We start from the raw sequence: 18,131 nt of genomic DNA on the forward strand, positions 1-18,131 counted from the left end.
TATGAATATCTTCTGTCATGATTGTGTTCTTGTATGATTGTGTTCTTGTATGAATGTCTTCTGTCATGATTGTGTGAGCAGTATTCTGGCAGTAGACATCTGCTAGTTATAAAACACGCTTGAAAACATGATTGTTCTGGTGTTGCTTTGATTTATTTTCAAACTAAGCTTCAAACATCCAAATAAATACAAGAGACATAAAAAATTATAGCAAATAGTTACATTAATTACAAATAGGGCTACAGGTATTGTAATAAAACTGTACAAACAGGGCTAGAGGTATTGTAATAAAACTGTAATAAAACAAAATGACTCTGATCTTACTCGACAAGCGTTGATCTATGGCAAAACTATGAGGGACAGGAGTGTTGCTATGTGGTTGAGAGGGGTGCATCGAGTGTGTGTTTGGGGGGGGGGGGGGGGGGGGGGTCTGTGAGATGGGGCGGGGGCCTGTGACGAGATGGAGTGGGGGATGGGGCGGGGGTCTGGTACCCCTAGGCGTACCCCACCCCGCTGCAGTTGACGTCGACCCTGGCGGCGCTGTGCGGGTGGTTGCACCAGCCGAACGTCTGCCGGTCCAGGATGTAGACCGGCGCGCCGCTGGTACCGGGGCACGTGCAGGCCGTGTAGTGGTACACCGTGTAGCCGGTGCCGGCAATCCGGAACTTCTCCGTCCACCGGCCGATGGTCACTTTCTTGGCGCAGCCGTGTGGGTGGGACACGACGATGGCCAGCCTGTTGTCATGGTTACCAGAGTCTACCTTCTTGCTGATTTTCAGGCAGTGCTGCTTGTACCTGGCCACTGACCGCCGCAGTTTCCTGGCCAGGTCAAGGTCGTGCGTGACGCAGCACAGGTTAAATCTGTCACCGTCCACGTGAGCACCATGAGCGCTGACCCCCATGCCCTCGAAGGTCACGACGGGGCTGGTGTCGCTGTTGAAGCCGACTCGGCACGTGGTGTGCCTCGCTTCCTCCTCGTCATACACCACGTGGGTGGCTGTGACCACGCCCACTTTACACCACATTCGCTTCGGTTTACCGGAAGTCTTGCACACGTGACAGGGGCAGGGCTGGTCCTTCTTGTTGACCGGAACCGTCACGTACCGGACACGCCCACTTCCGGTCCGCAACATCCGGTCACCTATCGCGTTGTGGAACGGATACGGAATGTCCGTGTCTTGGTAGAAGCGGGGTCTGCCCGGGCTGACAAAGTCCGTCTCCACCCTGACCGTGATGGCTGCCAGTGCCCGGATGAGGGTCAGCACGTCCTTGTCCCGGAAGTTCTCCGGCAGGTGCTCAATGTCAAGGTCGTCCACAGGGATGAAGTCGCCGTGCCCCGGGTGTTTCTTGCAGTGGGAGAAGCGCGCGTGGAAGCCTGACTCACCCTCAAAGCTGACCTCCGTCTCGAAGGAATCTGTGACGTCAGAGGGATTAGAGATTTAGGGATTTGTCATGTGATTGTGGCTGGACCTTTTAGTACATAATACTATGGTAAACATACAGTCTAGACACACAGACATGAAGATGAGGAAACTATGTGGCTACAGTATGTTGCTACACCCAGTGGCTACCCTATGTGGCTACACTATGTGGCTACCCTTTGTGGCTACCCTATGTGGCCAGCCTATGTGGCTAAACCATTTGCCTACAGCATGTGGCTACACTGTGTAGCTATATAAAGTGGCTACAGTATGTGGTTACTATATGTGGCTACACTGTGTGGCTACAGTATGTGGTTACTCTGTGTAGCTAAAGAATAAAGCCTAGTACAATCCAACATTCGTCAGATGCTAGAGCTTTAATCAGCCAACAAACCTTGTTGTTTTAATATTGTATAATTTTAAAACTTGATGTTTCAAAATTTGATATTACAAAACTTGATGTTTCAAAATTTGATATTACAAAACTTGATGTTTCAAAATTTGATATTACAAAACTTGATGTTTCAAAATTTGATATTACAAAACTTGATGTTTCAAAATTTGATATTACAAAACTTGATGTTTCAAAATTTGATATTACAAAACTTGATGTTTCAAAATTTGATATTACAAAACTTGATGTTTCAAAATTTGATATTACAAAACTTGATGTTTCAAAATTTGATATTACAAAACTTGATGTTTCAAAATTTGATATTACAAAACTTGATGTTTCAAAATTTGATATTACAAAACTTGATGTTTCAAAATTTGATATTACAAAACTTGATGTTTCAAAATTTGATATTACAAAACTTGATGTTTCAAAATTTGATATTACAAAACTTGATGTTTCAAAATTTGATATTACAAAACTTGATGTTTCAAAATTTGATATTACAAAACTTGATGTTTCAAAATTTGATATTACAAAACTTGATGTTTCTTGACTTCATCTTCTATTCTCCGTGTGGGTCGAAAAACTTATTTAATTCGTCAACAACATACAGCTAATCACCTAAAGTTAATCACCTACAGCTAACCACCTAATTAACCATCACACTTACCGTGTCTACAGCGAGGAATTCTTTGAATTTTCTTTACAGAGCCAGACGTGCTGCGTTTAAATTCTGGGGAATAATTTGTCTGTGTGTTAGTGAGTATATAGGTTGTAGAGGGTATAGGTTGTATAGGTTGTAGACGGTATAGGTTGTATAGGTTGTAGACGGTATAGGTTGTATACGGTATAGGTTTTATAGGTTGTAGACGGTATAGGTTGTAGATGGTATAGGTTGTAGAGGGTATAGGTTGTAGACAGTATAGGTTGTAGACGTATAGGTTGTAGATGGTATAGGTTGTAGAGGGTATAGGTTGTAGATGGTATAGGTTGGGATACGATAACTTAACGACTTAACACAGAAGATAGAACATTAGCTGATGACATAGTATGAGAGTTACTGGACCAAAACGCTATCAGTGTAAGTGGCACATACCTGTACAACTTACACAGGTAGCTGACACCTACCTGTACAACCCAACATGTAACTGACACCTACCTGTAAAGCCTCCACAACAGTCCTGTGTCACGGGTGTGTTCTCCTGACACACCGCCATGTTGTGTGCCAACCAGTGTGTTGTATGTCAAAACGCTCAACTGTTCACCTTACAAAGTGTGTAAGAAACTGCCAGTTGTCTGTAATGAAGAGAAGTCTAATTAATTCAAAATTAACCTTTAGTAAACAAAATTATTATCTATTCATTGCTTCTGACAAAAACAAAAAATTGGTTGTTTATTTAACTTACCAGGAGAAATTATAAAATGTAGGCTAAGTTATAAATTAAACAAAAGTTAAAGATTCTGTACAAAACGGTTATAAAACATACATTTGTTGTATTAAAAAGTAAAAAACAACTCCTATAAAACGTTCATCCATTAGACCACTTATTTCCGGGACCCAAGTTTTGATGAGCACAGTGACACACTCATCAAGTCACACACACACACATGCACACACACACGCGCGCACGCACACACGCACACACACACACACACAGTCGACACAAGTAGTTTGGACTTCCGATGTCAGCCTCGCGATATTTGGGAGGGCAGGTAATTGCTGTGTTGAATGTCGCGTGTGTGGTGACACGCGTATGTGTGTGATGGCACGGTCTAAAGTGGAGTCACATCCGCTACACACGGCTATATTTAGACCAGTGGGTCACGTGACGCGGGCTACAGTGTAGCGACAGGAGCGGTTAGGTCAGGTCAAGTCTAGTTCTCACTTCTAGAACAATCTTTAAATGTAAACAATACTCAACAAGAGCAGTGCTGACGAAGACCTTTTGTTTAAACATTGTGAAGTTAACCGTGCCATGTTTATAGGCTGTAGGTTTAAATCAAGCGTGGACACTTGACTAGAGATGTTACCTGGATATACGTGGCCAGATGTTTTGTGGAGGGGGAGGGGTGGGGTAGCTGTGGCCTCCTGGTCAACCAACGACAGGTAATACTGTGGTAACATACACTTACACACGTTGGCCTATACGCATATACTCGCATACATAAACACGTATTCCCATAAGCAGTCTACATATACCATAATATGTGCAGCTGTTGATAACAAATATTGGCTGCCTGTGTTTCTCGCTCATTAACTAATGAGATATTAGGTCAATTACTAATCTTTAACTGCTACATGATTAGGTCAGTACTAATCTGTAACCACTGCAAGATTAGGTTAAGTACTTCTAATCTGTTAACTAACTTCTAATTAGGTCAAACACTAATCTCAAACCACTACAACATTAGATCAAGTAGCCTACTACTTATGTGTTATCTATCTTCTGATTAGGTTAAGTACTAATCACTAACCACTACAAGATTATATCAAGTATTAATCCGTCTACTACTACAAGATTAGCTACTAATCCGTCTACTACCGTTAGATTAGACTAAACAACACCTTGACTCACCTGACTTCTGCTGGAACTATCCTGGAACCCACACAGCTCTGGCTTTATACCTCTCAGACAAACGGAATTTTCCGGAAAACTCACAACCTTGGACCAGCTACCCAAATCACTCTCTCTGAACAAGCCTCTAAAAATAGCTCGGAAAATCAAGGTATTCGTCTGGTCCACGTCGAGCTTAGCCCGCTAAAACTGCTCTCGTCTGCTGTGTGTGGCAGGTGGAGGTGTCACGTGATCTGACGTCACAGCCCGCAGATCTCTCCAGAAAGGGGATACGAGTGAGTGAGCTAAAAATAGACAGGGTTTTCCCTGCAAAACAACACGTTGCAGTTCTGACGTCACCGCTGCAGTTATTTCCGACACAGAAATTATTTCCGGGTATTCCCGTTACCTTGACCCTGACCTACATATCCTCAGTTAACAAGCCTGTTGGCTGTTTTCATTTTTTTTTTTCCGGTATTCGCCCGCTAACTGCGAAGAAATAAGCGTCAGCTATAAATAGAAACTGGTTTCATCATAGTGTGTAAGATCGGTTTCAGTGTAGAAAAGGCAAGTCTGTCCTGTCAGACTGGTTAGGGTCTGGGTCAGACTTATGACATGGTTACGGTTAAGTTAAAGTTTTATATATCTCGGTGTACGGCTAGGCAGATGTTAAGGCTATGACTAGATTTCTAAGGTAATGAAATGTGGTCTAGCGATGGTAAAATAGGGAGGGGTAGGGAGGAGCAGGGAGGGGAAGGGTAGGGAGGGGTAAGGAGGGGAATCAGTCACAGCTTGTGGCGCTACAATGTTGGTTTCAGTAAGAAAAAGTAACTTAATGAAATTGTCTTTTTTAATCAAATTGAACGTGATTGGTTCAAAACATTAGACTACTCGTATAGGCCTACCTAGAATATATTAAAGGTCGGTTCGAGAACGAACCACGCCATCACCATGTATATTGTACAACATCAGACATCTATGTCAGACTGGCATGACAGCTGTATCAATATTATCACACACAAAAAAATTGGATAAATCCGTTCTATTCTCTCCACCAAACGGGAATCCCCGTGTTACTATTTTTAACAGCGTTGATCGTTCCGATCTCTAGGGGAGAGCAATGCTAGTATTGACATGAGTAACGGTCCTTGTTGTTAAGTACAAAGACAAATAAGAAAGAAAAAAACTTGATTTCTTTAATAAAAGCTTTGCTCGCTTATGAGATCTCTTATCAATTTTAACGACCGAAGTTTTTATTAAAGAAAGCTAGTTTGTTTTATTTCCTTGTTTTCAGAGCATTTAAAAACTGCTAATTGAAAAGCTATTTATTTATATTTGTTTTAGTTTCAAATTCTGTTGATTGCCGAATATCTAAAAACAATTTGGAATCTATCTTTATCATAAGGGATACACATAAGTTATCTAAAGGAAAAAGCAATGTTTACCCGTTTAGAATCTCTTAGAACAATTATTCAACATTTACTTTTTAACGTTTGTTAAGTGATGTGTTCATTAGCAGAGTTAGAAAAACCTGACAAAAATATTTGTTTAACAATTACCGGACAGTAAACAATGATGAAGAGAGGGGGTGGAGGGGGGGGGGTAGAAACTGAGCTATTGGCTGACATTAAGTAAGGGAGTGAGTCATAGCCGAAATACCTGGAATGATATTTCACTGATAATTTTAAAACTCAAAATGACAAAATCTCAAAATGACAAAAATACATTCAACAAGTTTTATAAAACTACTCTTTGTGTTTCATGAAGTAAATATTGAGAAATTTTTGCAGTGTTTTACAAAAAAATATGACATTCTGAAATCATCCATTGAGTTGAGCTGTCAGTGGAATTGAAACTACAGTAGTTAATGTCAGCGCCAGAATCAATGTCAGTAATAGTGTACATGCAAGCGTCTGTTTCATTGTCAGTATCTGTGTAAGTATCAGTGTTAGCACCACTGACATTGTGATACCTTGTGCTAATGTCGGTGCTATCGTCAATACATGTGCTAATGTCGGTGCTTATGCTAGTTTAGTGATATTGTCAATAATATTGTCATTAATATTGTCAGTATTTATTCTATTGTCATTAATATTGTCATTAATATTGTCATTAATATTGTCAGTATTTATTCTATTGTCATTAATATTGTCATTAATATTGTCATTAATATTGTCAGTATTTATTCTATTGTCATTAATATTGTCATTAATATTGTCATTAATATTGTCAGTATTTATTCTATTGTCAGTGGTAATGTCAGACCTAGTTTGTGTATACCGTGCTGCGTTCAAGCTTCGTCATACTTTATGTCAGTGTTTGTCAGTTGCAGTGTTTCTTTCAGACATTTTATTCTCCGGGGGGGGGGGGGGGGGGGCACTAGAAACTTTCAGGGGTGAAAGTTAAATTTCCAGTGGGTGGGGCACTGGTTAAAGTATAATACTTTCTAGATAATTTTTTTTTTTCTAAATCGCACAGAGGGGAGGGGTATCAACCCCCTACTCCCCCAAAAAATACCTGAAAGAAACTCATTTCATTAGACAACTGGACAGACGTCAAGGTACACCCATGACGTCGAAATCCTGACAATCGTAGACAGGTGACGTAGACAGGTGACGTAGACAGGTGACGTAGGCAGGTGACGTAGACAGGTGACGTAGGCAGGTGACGTAAACAGGCAGTTACTTGACGTCACGAGACACTGTGTCACACCACCTCAGGTGTAAAAACGTGGCCTTGAACTTTGAACTCATGAAAAAGTAGGCGAAGAAATTAACACTGGAGTTTATGTTCTCCAACAAGAAGGCCAGACCATGCGACATGAAGAAAATATTTTTTAAACTTCCGGCGTCGTTAAACTCTGGGAACACATTGCGCATGGCAAACAGGAAGTTGCTGGGCAGGTTGCAGACGATGAAGATGAGCATGACAGCGATCACCATTTTGGAGGTCCGGACTTCTTTCTTGTCTTTACTGGGATCCGTTCCTTCGACCGTGTGGGGACCAGGCTGGGGTTTCCTGTTTGGGAGACGCTTAGTGCCGGAAGTGTCGTGGTGGTCGTCTGCTGGTGTAGTCTCGCCCTGTGTGATGGTGTGGCGCCATCTTGTTGCTGGTGTTGTCTCGCCGTGTTTGATGGTGTGGCGCCATCTTGAGGCTCGCATGAGGGAGGAGATCATGATGATCGTGGCGAGGGAGATGACGAGGATGTTGACGAGAGGCAGGCTGATGAAGAGCAGGTTGTTGAGGATCTGGTTGGCCCTGCCCCGGGCTGCTGGTATCATAACCACCCGGGTGATGTTGTGTCTGGAATCGATTACGCTGACCAGGTCTTTCAGGTAGTACACACACATGTACCCCACCAGAACTAGTATCGATACTGATAATGTCGATATCGATGTGTTTCGCGGGGTGAACATCTGCCTGACCTTGAAGGGCAAGGTCACGGCCAGGCACCGCTGGAGAGAGGTCAAGGCCGTGAGCCAGCTGGAGACACGTGTGGCGATGATGCGAGGTATGCTGGCGGTCAGCATCAGGAGGGACGCGGGCTGGAAGGTTAAGGTCGGAGGGTCAAGGATGTTGAGGAGCTCGCAGACGGACAGCCACAAGGAAATGACGTCACAGGTCAGGTCGGCGATGGCCAAACCCATCAGAGAAATGTTAACATTGTCTGTTAGCCCTGAAATAAAATGTTAACATTGTCTGTTAGCCCTGAAATAAAATGTTAACATCTAATATATAAAGCTCAATTCTGTAACGCATATGTTTGTCGTTGGCATTTCTACGGATTTAAGTGTTAGATCAATTATCGTGCGCGTTTGTCTAAATTTATGAGTTAAAAAAATTACTATTAAAAGTGTTGGGAAATCATTTTCATTTTTCAAATTATAGTAATAATTGTCGGCATGTTCATTAAACACAAGTTTTAAAAAGATATCATCTTTTACAAAAATTCTAATTATGTTTTTATTTAGTCCTATAGCGCTTACTTCCCTTTGATAAATTAGGCAAAACACAATTACTTCCCTTTATGAAATCATTGCATTAGTTGAAAAGCATTTACTTTTTAATTACTTTGTTTTGGTGTTGGGAAAAAAATAATTACATAATTAGCGGGGATTGATCAAGTGCAAATGTTGTAGGTATTTTACGGATAAGCTTGGAGTATTATAATTGTTCATTAAATTGAAACAGGCGCGTTCGTTTAAGTGAGTGCAAAAACTATGAATAAGTTGGGGTACTATAGTCGTTTATTAAGCTAAAACAGGCGATTCTGCCCCGGGCGTTTATGTTCGCGTTAGTGTTTTCTTTGTGTTTAGGTGGGTTTGCGTTAGTGGTTGCGTTTTGATTTGGTTCGTTTTTGTTCTTTCTTTTTTCGTTTTTGTTTGTGTTTTTTTTTTGTTTGGGTTTGTATTTGTGTTTTTGGTTGGTTTTGCGTTTGGATTTGGTTTGTTTTCGTTCTTTCTTTTTTCGTTTTTGTTTGTGTTTTTTTGTTTGGGTTTGTATTTGTGTTTTTGGTTGGTTTTGCGTTTGGATTTGGTTTGTTTTCGTTTGCTTTTTCGTTTTTTTTTTTTTTTGTTGGTATTGGTGTTTGTGGTTGGGTTTGTTGTTAGGTTTTTGTTTTCGTTTGCTTTTTTGTTTGTTTTTTCTTTGTGTTTGTATTGGTGTTTGTGGTTGTGGTTGGGTTTGTTGCTAGGTTTTTGTTTTCGTTTGTATTTGTAATTGTGTTAGCGTTATGTTTGCGTTTTGTTGTTTTGGTTTTGGTTGGTCGTGGTTTGGGTGAGCAATGCCGGGTTTATGATGATTACTAAACACACAGGTAATGGTCTTTAACAGAAAGGTTTTTCACAGAAGCCAGAGCAGGGCCTGGCCGGGACGGCTAGTTTTCTTTAAAGCTGTGCAAACTTTGATAACAATAATAAAACTTTGAAAAAAATACTAAGTTTGCTCCTTTGTACGTAGGTAGGGATTTTATTGTCTACACCACCCAACCCATAAAACGTGACGAGGGGGGGGGGGAACATGCACACCCTAGTGACGCCACTGTAATCAGCAATAGAACACAGTCTTGTAATGATTTGCTAATTAACCGATCAAACGGTATCTAGCCTAGGCACCAGCAGACGTACTTTGTTTAAGTCAGCATCGATTTCTGACCTGTGGAGTCACCAAAAGTCACATCTGACTTACGGTAACTCTACAAGTTAGAATCAACAATTTTACACGACTTATTGACTTCGGGACGCCTGACTCCACGTGCCTGACTCCGCGACGCCTGACTCCACATACCTTGTCTCTTGAAGACCCGGATGTTCCAATAGTTTGTGACGACACCAACCAGACACACGGAGCTGGAGAGCCAGATGGACACCACGATCGTCCACATGTGTTCCACGTCATCACTGACGTCATTCATCTTCCCGCCACAGTGCTGTCAAAAAGTAGTACCAAGTGGACTGAAACAATCCAAATCTTCCATATACTGCGTCCATTTATCTTCTTGTAATTAAGGAATGGACGTGTTTGTGTTTTAATTAAAAACCACGGTGAGATAAGTTTGTCTAAACAATTCTTGTCAATTACAAAAAAAACTTGATCAAAGTCAGAATCTTCAAACTTGTTAGTGATTAAACAAATCTTGTTAATTTGTTCCGGCTTAGTTTGTTTAACTAACGTCACCTAGTTTTAGACAAGGACGTTTTTTTTATCAGTTAGATTGGCTGATTAATTAATTAATTAACTGAACTTTAAAGGCAGCACAATTTAATTTCTTCCGCGTTGAAGATAAGCCCTGACTAAATCAACATCAAATTATGAACGGCTTCGGTTAGAAGGTGATCAAAGACAACGCTTACAGAGTAACGTCATTACTTACACGTGTAATGACAAGAGAAACACCAGGCTAATTATGTTTGTGTAATTATTCGCATTCGTTAATAATTATTTACTCGATGAGTTTACATTCGTTCGATGTCGATGACGTCACTTAGTTGTGTGGGTTGGTAGGTTTTTGTTTGCGGATCAATTTTCAACCAACATCAGGACATGGTGTCATGTTGGTGGTTGGTGTCACATGGTGTCATGTTGGTGGTTGGTGTCACATGGTGTCATGTTGGTGGTTGGTGTCTTCTAGCGGGGCGTCTTCGAACAGGTTGTAGGTGACCAAAAACTGGGAACATGTTTCACCAAAAACTGGGAACATGTTCCAGGCGACCAAAAACTGGGAACATGTTCCAGTTGACCAAACACTGGGAACATGTTCCAGGCGACCAAAAACTGGGAACATCTTCGTGGTGTCTGTCCTCCATCTTTGCCGTACCACGGCAAATATTTGCCGACTCTCTGTGTAAGTTACCTGCTTGAACCTGGCGGTTCATGGGATAGGTGAAGTAGAGTAGATTTTCATCTGTTGTTGTGACCTCGGTATATGATCGGATAGGTGAAGTAGAGTAGATGTTCATATGTTTTTGTTAGCTCGGTATATGATGGAAAAGGTGAAGTAGAGTAGATGTTCATCCACACGTTTGTTTACAACTAACCACTCGTTGTACACTGTGTTCAAGTCGAGAGAATCTCCATTCATAAACCTTCGTTTCCCGTCGCTGTTTTATCCCAAATTACCCGAGTTCACCTTTAAACATAGTTTATTACTATGATGGATTAAACAATTAACTATAAGTTATTACACGTTAGTATAGTAGTTTAGCTATTAACGCTTGCCTATAGTGACGAGTTAATACTAATATATCACTTATAAAATAGCCATTCTTATTGTACGCAGTTAAAATTGAATTATTTCATTCACGCGAAAAACGATTTTTTAATAATTTACAAAACCATTAAATACTTTCGTCGCCTATCATAGAACCTAATCTACACCACAAAGACATCTATGTCTGTATCTGTAAATCAAAGAACTGATCAACATTAAAAAAAAACTTTTGAGCCCGCAGTCGCCAGCAAGGAGCAGATAACGAAACCAAAACTGGAACAGAAAGGAATCAATAACTAAAAATAGCAACTAGCTTTCCCGTTTTGTGCTAACCTTCCCGACAAGCCAGCGTTGTTTCCAATCTAAAAATAGATGGTTGCGTTATGTTGGGTATAAAAAGGGGAGTGATATGTTAGTACAGTCAACAAATGAAAACAACATATACGCAAGAGTTTTGGGAGCATGTCTTTGTAAGACACGTGTACATGAAGGATATCACCACATCGAGGCTGGAAGGTAAGGACACGGGTTTCTTCCACTTGCCGGGGTCATCTAGCGGGGGTCAAGACAACTTCGAGTCTCAAAACAAACTGACCAAAAAATCAATGAAACGATATCTCAGGCAACTAATCACTAAAACATTGACCGCTGGTGTACCGTCTAAGACCTACAAAGGCCGGGTTTGCTACACGCTCCTGTGTGATCACGTGATAGGGTTTGTGGTGAGGGCCAGTGACCTGTCAGTGACAGCTACACGGTGTGTCAAGGTCATCATTGATAGAAACAACGTGTTGATGACGGCATATCCGGCATGGGAGGAAGAACCTGATTAGCCGTACCACCAGCTTCTGATTGGATGTCCTACACGTCATTGTGGTTCATTGACAGTCGCGGTCCATCGACCGGGGATTCGGTTGATGGTCGCGGTAAGGTCATTTTTTATGTTGACCATCGCGGTCCATCGACCGAGGATTCGGTTGATGGTCGCGGTAAGGTCGATCTTTTTTTATGTTGACCATCGCGGTCCATCGACCGAGGATTCGGTTGGTGGTCGCGGTAAGGTCGATCTTTTTTTATGTTGACCATCGCGGTCCATCGACCGAGGATTCGGTTGATGGTCGCGGTAAGGTCGATCTTTTTTTATGTTGACCATCGCGGTCCATCGACCGGGGATTCGGTTGATGGTCGCGGTAAGGTCGATCTTTTTTTTTATGTTGACCATCGCGGTCCATCGACCGAGGATTCGGTTGATGGTCGCGGTAAGGTCGATCTTTTTTATGTTGACCATCGCGGTCCATCGACCGAGGATTCGGTTGATGGTCGCGATGACGTCATTGTTTGTTGTCGTTGTGACGTCATCCCTCTACCTGAGCCTACCTTGACGCGGTTAGAGGGCTTACCTGTCTCTCCCCTGCACCTGATACGGTCGTCCAACATTTATCCAACATCCAACAAACATCCAACAAACATCCAACAAACATCCAACAAACATCCAACAAACATCCAACAAACATCCAACAAACATCCAACAAACATCCAACAAACATCCAACAAACATCCAACAAACATCCAACAAACATCCAACAAACATCCAACAAACATCCAACAAACATCCAACAAACATCCAACAAACATCCAACAAACATCCAACAAACAGACGATCTACTCACACCATCAACCAGACTTATCCCTACAGCAGAACGAACGTATCAGTTGCCGACCAGAGACAAAACTAAAGGGCTCTCTTATTGTTTTAGCAGCGCTAATTAGTTGTAATTATCATATCAAGTGACATCTGGTCATGTCCACTCCACAACACAATCTAAAAGTTGAAACATCTAACTTCATTCTGAATCTTTTTCTTCTTTAAATTCGTACAATTTTTTTTTAAATGGTGCTGTAATATGTTTTGACAGTTTATTTAAAATTTCGGCGTAGAATAAAACTAAAATGAAAACAACTAGATATTTTATTTATTGCACGCTTTGTTTGGCTCTATCAAGTGAGCTGGAAGAGCGTAGATAGGCCTGGTCAGAAGATAATGAGTTAGGTCGCTTTCGGTTGTAATAGTAGCAATTAATTATGCACAAATTGGAAATTGAGTAATTCTCCGATTAATACATCGAAGACATCAGTGGTGACATCGATTCTTTTGTCGCCAAAAATGCGAACGCAATTGGCTTTTATTTTCAAGAGTAAAGAGAAAAATAATTAAAATATTAATTTGGGACAACATCTAGATGAGTAATTTGTTCACACGACACACACTGACTAAACAAAAACAATTTAAACAAAGATTTTCCTGAGTCTAAAATGTAATATTTTTATCATCCATGGAGTCCCCTAATGAAAGACACACAAAGGTTTAGACGTATCCAGCTGAAATAAGACACAGCAACAAATATTGATTTCATGGCACAGTGAAGGACACAAAACGGATTTTCTTTTTTGAACCAGCTGCTAAAAATATCCGCCTCGGTTTTACCCGCTGACGTTACCGAATTGAAGGAATCGGGTAGTTCACACACGCACACACACACACATATATATATATATATATATATATATATATATATATATATATATATATATATATATATATATATATATATATATATATATATATATATATATATTACCTTCCCCGCACACCCTCACACCCCACGCCTAACATACTGTATATCAGTGTGCTACGTTTCAGTGGGAATCCCCGAAGGCTAGTTACACATTTTTTAATTAGCTGTAAACTTCTATCATAATAGAGTTAGCTTTGTCGATCGCTATAGCACGCTACTGAACTAAGCCACAATTCATAAACCTTGTACTAGCAACAAGCCAAACAGCTTAATTAACTGTAATCCTAAATCCTAATCCTTGGTCTAACTCTAACTGTATGTCTATATACAGAGTTAAGGTATCGAGGTTTAATCAACACAGGATTTTAGTAATCGATTCCAGAACGATCTAGGTGGCCACACGTGATTGTATGGTAGTGATTGCGTGATTGTGATTGTTTGATGGTGATTCCGTGATTGTGATTGTATAGTGATTGCTTGATGGTGATTGTGTGGTAAACTGCTCTACCAAATATGACGTCAGATTGTTTTCAACAAAACGTCATGAAGTCAGTAACAGCCATCTTGTCTGGATGACTTAGACATTTTTAAAGTCATTCAACCTAAGTCATGCAATCAAAATAATCGCCAATGTTTACTATTTTGATTTGACATCAACATTTTTTCTGGAAAAAAAAATCTGGCAACTTGAAGTAGTGTAAAAACGTGGGTAGCTTCCCAGATTTAGCAGATAGTGTGGGATTGGGAATGTAAGTAGCAGATCTAGAATGTTCCATAACATAGATTTTTAAATTGTTTGTTTAATATATGTGACAAGATGTGATGTTTCTTCATTTAAAATTACTCATAGACTTCCAAAATACTTGATGTAATTCATAGGTTGAGGACACTGTCTAAAGTAGATTTGAACCTACTATTCATGTGGTCTATAGTAGATTTGAATCTGTTACTCATGATGTCTAAAGTAGATTTGAACCTACTACCTATAATGTCTAAAGTAGATTTGAACCTACTGCTCATGATGTCTAAAGTAGACTTGAACCTACTGCCCATGTTGTCTAAAGTAGATTTGAACCTACTGCTCATGCTGTAGTAGGCGAATATGTTGACGCTGGAGCTAACCGCCTCCAGCAGTAGCCCCAGGCTGTATGACGTCATGAAGAGATTCTTCAGACGACCGAAGTCGTTGAAGCCAGGGACGATGTTTCTGGCGGCAACCAGCACGTTGCTGGGCAGGTTGCAGACGATGAATATCGTCATGATGACGACGATAAGTTTGGAGGTTTTCGTTTCCTTCGTCGTCTTCACGTCACCATTGGAATACCCTTGACCTTTGGTATCATCACAGCCTTGACCCTTGACGTCAGCGTGAGAGTCTAGTTTTGTCTTCCTCTCTCTTCTCGTGAGATTAGCTTCAGCGTGGCTGGGTATCTCTGATCCTGACATCACTTTGTACCGCCATTTTGTTGCCCGCTTCAATGACGTAATCATGACGACCGTGCACATGAGGATGAGAATGAAGTTGGCGAAAGGTAAAACGAGAAAGAGTGTCACGTTGACGATTTCGTCGATTTTTCCCTTGGTCACGTAGACGTAGAACAACTTTGTCACGTTCGTGGTCTGGTCGACCTTGACCTGGATCTCGCGGACAGTAAACATCCACAGGTAGCTAAAGGCTACCGCCAGAGTGACTGTGGCTACCGTGGCTACCGAGCTTCTAGCCGTGATGATTTGCCTGGACCTGAAGGGTAGCACGACAGACAGACAGCGCTGGACAGAGATGACGGCTGTCATCCAGCATGTCAGACGCGACACGACGATGCGCGGCAAGGCGGCCGTCATGACGTACAGGCCGAAAGCGTCGAAGGTCAGGTATGGGGGGTCGAGAAGTTCAAGGCCGTAACAGACGGATGACCAGAGGGTGATGAGGACAGAGACTAGGTCAAGGACAGACAGCCCAAACAACAGGATGGTCACGCTGTCCTGGAGGCCTGGGAGAAAAAATGGGAAGTGTCAACTGGTTTGTGTTGTGTTTGAATTCTGTTTGTGTTGTGTTTTAGTTCTGTTTGTGTTGTGTTTTCATTCTGTTTGTGTTGTGTTTTAGTTCTGTTTGTGTTGTGTTTTCATTCTGTTTGTGTTGTGTTTTAGTTCTGACCTACCATGTCTTTTAAAGACCATGATATTGATGACGTTTGTGACGATGCCCAGACCGCTGACCCCAGCAGACGTGAAGACTGGCACCAGGATGTTGAACCAGAACTGGAACTGGTCACTCAGGTCAGCTGACATGCTGGGGGCAGAGGTCGCTGTGACCTGTCCTTGACCTGGTGACGTGGCAAAGGTCAAATGACTCAACAAGTGACTTGTGACTGTCACATCCATGGTGTTCTATCTACTGACAGCATGCGGGCGTAGGTAGTACACAAACGGTATCTGTAGGTAGTACCCAAACGGTATCTGTGGGTAGTACACAAACGGTATCTGTAGGTAGTACACAAACGGTATCTGTGGGTAGTACACAAACAGTATCTGTGGGTAGTACACAAACGGTATCTGTGGGTAGTACACAAACGGTATCTGTGGGTAGTACACAAACGGTATCTGTGGGTAGTACACAAACGGTATCTGTAGGTAGTACACAAACAGTATCTGTGGGTAGTACACAAACGGTATCTGTAGGTAGTACACAAACGGTATCTGTGGGTAGTACACAAACAGTATCTGTGGGTAGTACACAAACGGTATCTGTGGGTAGTACACAAACGGTATCTGTGGGTAGTACACAAACGGTATCTGTGGGTAGTACACAAACGGTATCTGTAGGTAGTACACAAACGGTATCTGTAGAAAATCTTAAGACTGTTATTATATTAATAATGATGACGATAACATTGTTTTATTTCTACAAATATTGAACACTACACCTAATTATATCGATTTTTTAAAAACTTTGGTTCATTGTCAACCAATTACAACACAGATTTTGAAGACAATGTTGTAATTCTTTATTTACAAAGTGCAGAACTGTGTTCATGTATTCTCCCTATGGAAATTACAGCGCGTTTGTCTTCGTATTAAAAGAGATCTGATTGCAACAGTCCAATTAATTTTAATTATTTCAACGGGGGAAAATAAAATTTCGATACACAGACAAAGCCACGATAGGTTAGTGACGTCACTGACACTGTAATTAACATAATTGATCAGTGGACGGGGGTGGGGGTAGGGGAGGGCCGGGGTGAGAAACTAACGTCATCTTCTAGGACACCAGGACTTTTCTTTCCTGAAAAAAAAAATAATTTTTAATTTTTAGGTTATAAAATTGTTAGTTTAGTGTCGAATCATGTGTAATTGTATTAATTTCGTTTTTTTTTATTAGAAGTGTGTGGTGTTATTAAAACTGTCATTATAATTAACTTGCTGTAAGGCCTATGTAGCTATACTGTTAATATCCGATGGTAGGATTATAATGGTAACCATTATAAAAAGCACCACCGAAGAAAGTCTACCGCCACCCCCCCCCCCCCGAAAATATCAAGTGCCCCCCCCCCCTCCCCGGAGAAAAAAGTCTGGAAGAAATACTGAATACAATACATCAAGATTTGGGGTAGCGTTTAACTCGACATAAAATGTGAAGCTTACAAATACAGCTCTACGTCACTGAGTCCTCTCAGCAGTTTTGGGTACCTGGCTTGAAAGAAATGCTGGGCACAAAAACTAAGACCGGTAATGGCATGGAGATGGGCATAGTGTTGGGCATACGGATGGGCATAAGGTTGGGCATACAGATGGGCATACGACTGGGCACATTTGGTCTACTCTCTCGACAATCAACTGTAAATGGCTACTTTGGTACAAATATTGATCTCTTTGAGACGGATAAACCACCCTACACGTCGTGAATTAATGTGTGTTTACCGTATAACGATTTCCTTATTGATTATCTCATTGATTATCTTATTGATTACTTCACTATTTACCTCATTTACCTTATTGATTACCTCATTGTTGCCGGACACATAAAGCTGCCAGTATAATGCACACAAAAACACCCAAACGATCAATGCAATGCAGGTTGTGAAGATATAAGGGAAGTAACCATCGCCGTCCTGTCTCAACTGTATTTTAACGGTTATCCCCCGTTATCGTTATGCCAACCTTCAAGGCTTGAAGTGCTGACAATCGACTTGGTATAACATTGGTCGTAAAATGGTAAGTTAAGATATTACATTCTTTGAATCCGTGGACAATTTTTGTTGTATTTTTTTTTTATTTCTGCTAAGAATTTTTTTGATTGGTTGCGATCTTTTTTGTTGTTCCAGTGGCGTGACTAGGTCGGGTGACACTTAATTTGCTAACCTGGGGTGTCATACCGTCTCTTCCCTCCCGGATGGTGTCAACCTTGGACCGATGGTAATGATATATATATATATATATATATATATATATATATATATATATATATATATATAT

The 18,131-nt window shown here is 41.1% G+C and overlaps 3 protein-coding genes across 3 annotated transcripts; all 3 read right to left on the minus strand.

Moving 5' to 3' along the window:
* Positions 1–477: 477 nt before the first annotated feature.
* LOC131942425 (uncharacterized) lies at positions 478–4,582 on the minus strand. The gene is made up of 4 exons (XM_059302304.1): positions 4,395–4,582; positions 2,978–3,114; positions 2,489–2,551; positions 478–1,414 (listed from the first exon to the last, which is right to left on the minus strand). The coding sequence occupies exons 2-4, from the start codon at positions 3,033–3,035 to the stop codon at positions 495–497; spliced, it is 1,041 nt and encodes a 346-aa protein (XP_059158287.1). The 5' UTR covers positions 3,036–3,114; positions 4,395–4,582; the 3' UTR covers positions 478–494.
* Positions 4,583–7,054: 2,472 nt separating this feature from the next.
* Positions 7,055–9,786, minus strand: LOC131942389 (uncharacterized). The gene is made up of 2 exons (XM_059302226.1): positions 9,660–9,786; positions 7,055–8,049 (listed from the first exon to the last, which is right to left on the minus strand). The coding sequence occupies exons 1-2, from the start codon at positions 9,784–9,786 to the stop codon at positions 7,055–7,057; spliced, it is 1,122 nt and encodes a 373-aa protein (XP_059158209.1).
* Positions 9,787–14,531: 4,745 nt separating this feature from the next.
* LOC131942390 (uncharacterized) lies at positions 14,532–16,040 on the minus strand. The gene is made up of 2 exons (XM_059302227.1): positions 15,818–16,040; positions 14,532–15,649 (listed from the first exon to the last, which is right to left on the minus strand). Exons 1-2 carry the CDS (start codon positions 16,038–16,040, stop codon positions 14,532–14,534), a joined length of 1,341 nt encoding a protein of 446 aa, XP_059158210.1.
* Positions 16,041–18,131: the final 2,091 nt, after the last annotated feature.

This window comes from Physella acuta, unplaced genomic scaffold, assembly GCF_028476545.2.
Source record: "Physella acuta isolate Inbredline_101_S28 unplaced genomic scaffold, ASM2847654v3 ptg000405l, whole genome shotgun sequence".
Classification (NCBI taxonomy): Eukaryota; Metazoa; Mollusca; class Gastropoda; family Physidae; genus Physella; species Physella acuta.

What these genes read in the sequence shown, in the direction of transcription:
- LOC131942425 (XM_059302304.1), bottom strand. Translation starts at nt 3,035, where the DNA reads ATGGCGGTGTGTCAGGAGAACACACCCGTGACACAGGACTGTTGTGGA. An exon ending in CTGTTGTGGAGGCTTTACAG is followed by an intron (nt 2,552 to 2,977) that starts GTAGGTGTCAGT and finishes ATTATTCCCCAG; the next exon opens with AATTTAAACGCAGCACGTCT. An exon ending in AATTCCTCGCTGTAGACACG is followed by an intron (nt 1,415 to 2,488) that starts GTAAGTGTGATG and finishes CTGACGTCACAG; the next exon opens with ATTCCTTCGAGACGGAGGTC.
- LOC131942389 (XM_059302226.1), bottom strand. Translation starts at nt 9,786, where the DNA reads ATGAATGACGTCAGTGATGACGTGGAACACATGTGGACGATCGTGGTG. An exon ending in CCGGGTCTTCAAGAGACAAG is followed by an intron (nt 8,050 to 9,659) that starts GTATGTGGAGTC and finishes ATTTTATTTCAG; the next exon opens with GGCTAACAGACAATGTTAAC.
- LOC131942390 (XM_059302227.1), bottom strand. Translation starts at nt 16,040, where the DNA reads ATGGATGTGACAGTCACAAGTCACTTGTTGAGTCATTTGACCTTTGCC. An exon ending in CATGGTCTTTAAAAGACATG is followed by an intron (nt 15,650 to 15,817) that starts GTAGGTCAGAAC and finishes TTTTTCTCCCAG; the next exon opens with GCCTCCAGGACAGCGTGACC.